Here is a 5,499-nt window from a genome sequence, read left to right as displayed (position 1 = left end):
GCCTCCCAAAGTGCTGGGATTATAGGCGTGAGCCACCGTGCCCAGCCAAGATCATTTGATTTTTTAAAAATTCATTTTTTCAAGTTAAATGCTGTGGTTAAAAAAATCTGAAATATGCTTGCTATATATAAAAAAAAAAAATCACACAATAGCTAGCTTCTTTTTGAAAGTAAAGTAATGAAATTAATAAATGAATAGAGGCGGCCGGGCGCGGTGGCTCACGCTTGTAATCCCAGCACTTTGGGAGGCCGAGGCAGGCGGATCACGAGGTCAGGAGATCGAGACCACGGTGAAACCCCGTCTCTACTAAAAATACAAAAAATTAGCCGGGCGTGGTGGTGGGCGCCTGTAGTCCCAGCTACTCGGAGAGGCTGAGGCAGGAGAATGGCGTGAACTCGGGAGGCGGAGCTTGCAGTGAGCCGAGATTGCGCCACTGCACTCCAGCCTGGGTGACAGAGCAAGACTCCGTCTCAAAAAAAAAAAAAAAAAAAAAGAAAAAAAAAAGATAAATGAATAGAGGCTTACTAAACAAAAGTAAGGGAGACAAGAAAAAGTCTAGAAAAAAGGCAGGGAAGAAAGAAGAGCTAAGAAGTAGAAACATACTTTTGGAACAGAGTCTAATTAATCACCATTTAACTAACAAGAATTTGATGACAGGCTATATCTCACATAGGAGTGCTTTATGGCTTAAAAAGTGTTTTGCGGGGCCTCAGGAAGTTTAAAAAAAAAAAAAAAAGGATCTCAAGGCTGGCCTCTAGCTCAGGGCAGTTATTATAGACTAGGAGTTAAGTGCAGTGGAGATGATAAGGCATAAGTGAATGAACTATTTCTTGGTCCTGATTCAGGGCTCTCTAAAGTTAAGAGATGCTGGTTAGCCAGGCGCGGTGGCTCAAGCCTGTAATCCCAGCATTTTGGGAGGCCAAGGTGGGCGGATCACGAGGTCAGGAGATCGAGACCATCCTGGCTAACACGGTGAAACCCCATCTCTACTAAAAATACAAAAAATTAGCCGGGCGTGTTGGCGGGCGCCTGTAGTCCCAGCTACTCGGGAGGCTGAGGCAGGAAAATGGCGTGAACCCAGGAGGTGGAGGTTGCGGTGAGCCGAGATCACGCCAGTGCACTCCAGCCTTGGGGACAGAGAAACACTCCGTCTCAAAAAAAAAAAAAAAGAGGATGCTGGCCAGGCTTTATATCCAGATATGACCCAAGTTCAGCTTAATCCTCAGAGCTATAAGGTAGTTTATTCTTACTCCTAATTTTACGAGTGATGAAACAGGCAAAGTCTCTCACCTAAGATATAAGAATAGTAAGGCTGTGATGACACCAAACATTTAAGCACTTACTACTATTTACCCTTTATAGGTACTAGGTACTGTGCCCTTTATAGTCCCTCTTTCTCCTCTCCCTCCCCACAGAATCCTGCTCCTCACCACTCTTTGGGAAAGGCTGGGTCTCCTTAGGCTGGAGCTGGATGCTCAGTGCTTCCTGGGCTGCTCCCAGAGATTCCGTCTTCTCCCATGGCTCTTCCTGTGCAGGTCCATGTGCAGGGCCTGGGACCTGGAGGTGATCAGGCACCACTCAGTTTAAATTTTCTTCAAATTACTAGTGTGGTTTCTGTCCCCTGCCTGGACACTTGCAGATGTGACCCTCCTTGGACCAAAGCTTCCAAGGAGACTTTAGAGAGCCTCCTCGGAGTCAGCACAAGGGAAGAAGAGGAGCTAGAGTCTCTTTCTCATTCAGGGCTCGAGGGCAGAAAAGACAGATACAGAAACACATACTAACTGCTCTACCTGGCCCAAGAGAGGTTTGAACTTGGCAACTCCCCCTACTGCTGCCCCTCTGTCCAGCCTGAAGGTCATTGATCTGGCTCCCATAACAGACCAAATCCCCCTTCCCACCTGTGGCTCTGGTTCAAGTCCTTTCTCTAAATCCTCCAGCACAGTCACAGCCTCCTCTCCACTCTTAGGGTGATGTCCCCGCACCCAGGATTGGAGCTCCTCAGGCAGGATGGTCAAGAATTGTTCCAGCACCAGGAACTCCAGGATCTGCTCCTTCGTGTGTTTCTCTGGCCTCAGCCACTCACAGCAGAGTACTCGTAGTTGGCTCAAGGCCTCCCGGGGACCAGGAGTCTCCTGGTAGCGGAGATGCCTAAAGCGTTGGCGGAAGATCTCTTGACTGGTAGAGTGGTTCCCAGCTAGCCTGGTCTCATACTCACAAGACTGTTCCTCTTCCTTTGGTTCCATCATCATAATCTTCTCTTGTCCCTGTGTACCCTGAAGGGCCAGAGTTTCAGCTGCTGTTAATGATACAGCCATTCTAGTCTGCACTAGCTCTGCAGAAGGCTCATACCAGCTGGAATCTTGCAAGGGCCCCCTGTAACATAAGAAGAAATCATTCCTCTTTTTTTTTTTTTTTTTTTTTTTTAAGACAGTCTTTCTCTGTTACCTAGGCTGGAGTGCAGTGGCATGATCTCAGCTCACTGCAACCTCCACTCCCAGGGTTCTAGCGATTCTCCTACCTCAGCTTCCCAAGTAGCTGGGATTACAGGCGCTGCCACCACACTCAGCTAATTTTTTTGTATTTTTAGTACGGACAGGGTTTTGCCATATTGGCCAGGCTGGTCTTGAATCCTGACCTCAGGTGACCCACCTGCCTCGGCCTCCCAAAGTGATAGGATTACAGGCATGAGCCACCGCGCCCATCCTCCTCTTCTTTTTTTCATTCATTAAACATATACATATACTCAGCACTGCAAAAAGCCAAACCCTGTACTATGCTCTGTAGTCCTGCTTTTTCTTCCACCCCTCCCCAGAATTCTGCTGCACTAAGTCAATGTTTTTGAGAAACTTGCATTGTGGTAGAGATGGGGATGTAAAGTGGTTTTCTATAATACAACTAAATAAATGCCATTAACAGGAAAAATATATCAAGAAAAAAAAAGTTCTGGGGGCCTATGGGAAGAAATGACTATTGGGAAGAAATAAGTTTGAAGCAAAACCCGTTTCCAGATGCAGAGCCCAGAGCCGAGCAGCTTTCAGTGCAAGGTGGAATGTGTTGGGGAGGCAGCCTCCTCTGAGATTGCTCCTCCCTGCTTTCAAAAATTTCTGAAGTAGTAGCTACAGCAAAAGAAAAATATAAGTCCCCTCTAAGGAGCTGGATCTCATTCAAATGCCAAAGCCCTATTAAGGGGCAGCTATGAACAAGTCTCGGGTACAGTGACCTGGGCCAAGGAAATCTAACAGGTGTAAACCAAAAAAGCATCTGAGATAGGTCTCAACCACTTTAGGGGTTATTTTGCTAAGGTTGAGGATGCACCCAGGAAAAAGACACACAAGCCATAGTAGGATCCGTGGCCCGCACCTTTACCAAAGAGGGTTTTGAGGGCTTCAATTTAATGGGGAGAAAGCTGGCAGGAGGGGAAGGAGGAAAGAAGAGGGAGGGTATGTAGTGAGGTAAGTGGCCACATTCTTGTGAGGATTTGATTAGAGCTCACTGAATCCATATGTTGCACGTGAAAAGAGGAAGTCAATTATGAATTTGTCTCGTGCTCAGTAAATCTGCATTTTACACAAGATAAGGTAGACATAGAGTAGAGGAAGAAGTCAAATACGCTTTGTCTCTGGGTGGGTGGAGGAACGATTTCTAGTCTTGTCCGGTGAAACTGGGCTGTTCATTTCCATTGCCAGGGTGAGGGAGGCCACCTGGGGGCACATGTTGCTTTCTATCTTGCAGCTATCGGTTTAGGAACAAAAGGAAAAGCAGTTTTTTTCCGTGACTCAGTTTCCAAGCTTAACTTTTCCCTTTGGCATAGTAAGTTTGGGGTCCTGAGATTTTATTTTCCTTTCACACAGAGACGGAGGTGGGACGCATCAGAGGCCACGAAAGGAGCACAAAGGGGGACCGCTGGCCTCAGACAAAAGAGACGCGAAGAAAAACGCGGAGCTCGTGTCTCCCAGGGTGATGCCCGGCGGCGCTGGCCCCAGCAAAACTTCTCTACCCCGGCCTCGGGCAGGTGCCCGCCCGGGAGCCCGGGGAGGGGGCTGTCATCCAGGCCAGGTACAACTCCCCATCTCACCCTTCACTCCCTACCCAGGGGTCTCGAGAAAAGAGAAGAGGAACATCAAGACCCCCCTCCACGGCACGTGACGCGACGCAACGCGGGTAGCGCAGCGCGAGCACCGTGGGCAACCCAAACCCCTCTCCACACACACCCGCGGAGCTGACTGCCAGGTCTGCTCACTGCAGAGCCGCCGCTGCCTGCGGGACGGGCAAAAGCCAAGCCGCGAGGTGGACCTCGGGGAAGCCGCCGCCAACACTCACCTCACAGGACTAAGAGGTTCCATCGGGGCGCTGCCCCGAACCGCGCCACTTACAGCCCTCACCCCAGCTGCAGGTTTGCGCCTGCGCAGGTCGCCGCCTCGGCCTCCATCTCCCAGAATCCTCCTCGCCGCCGGCTTCCGCTGGCGGACTTTGGCCCAGGCGCGTGGGCGCTGCCGAGAGGCTGGGAGCCCGGGAACCGGTTCCTGGACTTCAGCGGAGCGGGAAAGAGCGCGCCGCCTGCACAACTGGACTGGAGCGGCCAGGTGCCCTGGAGGCCCCTGGGAATTGCAGTCCTTGCGCAGGCGGAGACTGAACCCTTGTAAGCGGGTGACCAAGTTTGGCGGGTCTCTTGTGGAATTGTACCTGAAGGGCGGTGGTGGCGGACTGATGTCAGGGAAATTCTGGCCTTGTCCGTGACCTGTGGTAACACATCTCCAGTTCTGTTTTCCAATTACCTCTTCCCAGACCTGATGAGAGGGGTCACAGCTAAGGAAGACGGTCCTTTCCACGAAAAAATATTCCCCAACCACTAGCCGATAGAATTCCTGGGGCGTGGGGGGAGGGGAGGAGAAAAAAGAATTCTAAGGTTAATTTTATTGCGATGGGGGAAATAGGGGTTGGCGTTTTTTTTTGTTGTTGTTGTTTATTTTTTATTTTATTTATTTATTTATTTATTTATTTATTTATTTGAGATGGAGTCTTGCTCTGTTGCCCAGGCTGGAGTGCAGTGGCGCGATCTCAGCTCACTGCAAGCTCCGCCTCCCGGGTTCACGCCATTCTCCTGCCTCAGCCTCCCTAGTAGCTGGGACTACAGGCGCCCGCCACCACGCCCGGCTAATTTTTTGTATTTTTAATAGAGACGGAGTTTCACCATGTTAGCCAGGATGGTCTCGATCTCCTGACTTCGTGATCCGCCCGCCTCTGCCTCCCAAAGTGCTGGGATTGCAGGCGCCCGGCCGATTATTTTTTATTTTTTTTTTGAGACATGGTGGCCAACATGGTGAAACCCTGTCTCTATTAAAAATACAAAAAGGTGGCCGGGCGCGGTGGCTCACGCTTGTAATCCCAGCACTTTGGGAGGCCGAGGCGGGCGGATCACAAGGTCAGGAGATCGAGACCACGGTGAAACCCCGTCTCTACTAAAAATACAAAAAAATAAAATTAGCCGGGCGTGGTGGC

The 5,499-nt window shown here is 50.0% G+C and overlaps 1 protein-coding gene across 1 annotated transcript; it reads right to left on the bottom strand.

Annotated features, from left to right (window-relative positions):
* Positions 1-1,186: 1,186 nt before the first annotated feature.
* On the bottom strand, positions 1,187-4,865 carry LOC116465331 (zinc finger and SCAN domain-containing protein 21-like; the record flags this gene model as incomplete). The annotated part of the gene is made up of 3 exons (XM_032148446.2): positions 1,187-1,557; positions 1,899-2,373; positions 4,321-4,865. Coding segments are annotated over 3 exons (1,212 nt in total), but the record flags the coding sequence as incomplete, so codon positions are not given.
* Positions 4,866-5,499: the final 634 nt, after the last annotated feature.

Source organism: Hylobates moloch, unplaced genomic scaffold (genome assembly GCF_009828535.3).
Source record: "Hylobates moloch isolate HMO894 unplaced genomic scaffold, HMol_V3 SCAFFOLD_4474, whole genome shotgun sequence".
In the NCBI taxonomy this organism is placed as follows: Eukaryota; Metazoa; Chordata; class Mammalia; order Primates; family Hylobatidae; genus Hylobates; species Hylobates moloch.
Note: the sequence above shows the minus strand (reverse complement) of the source record. Positions and strands in the feature narration are given on the sequence as shown.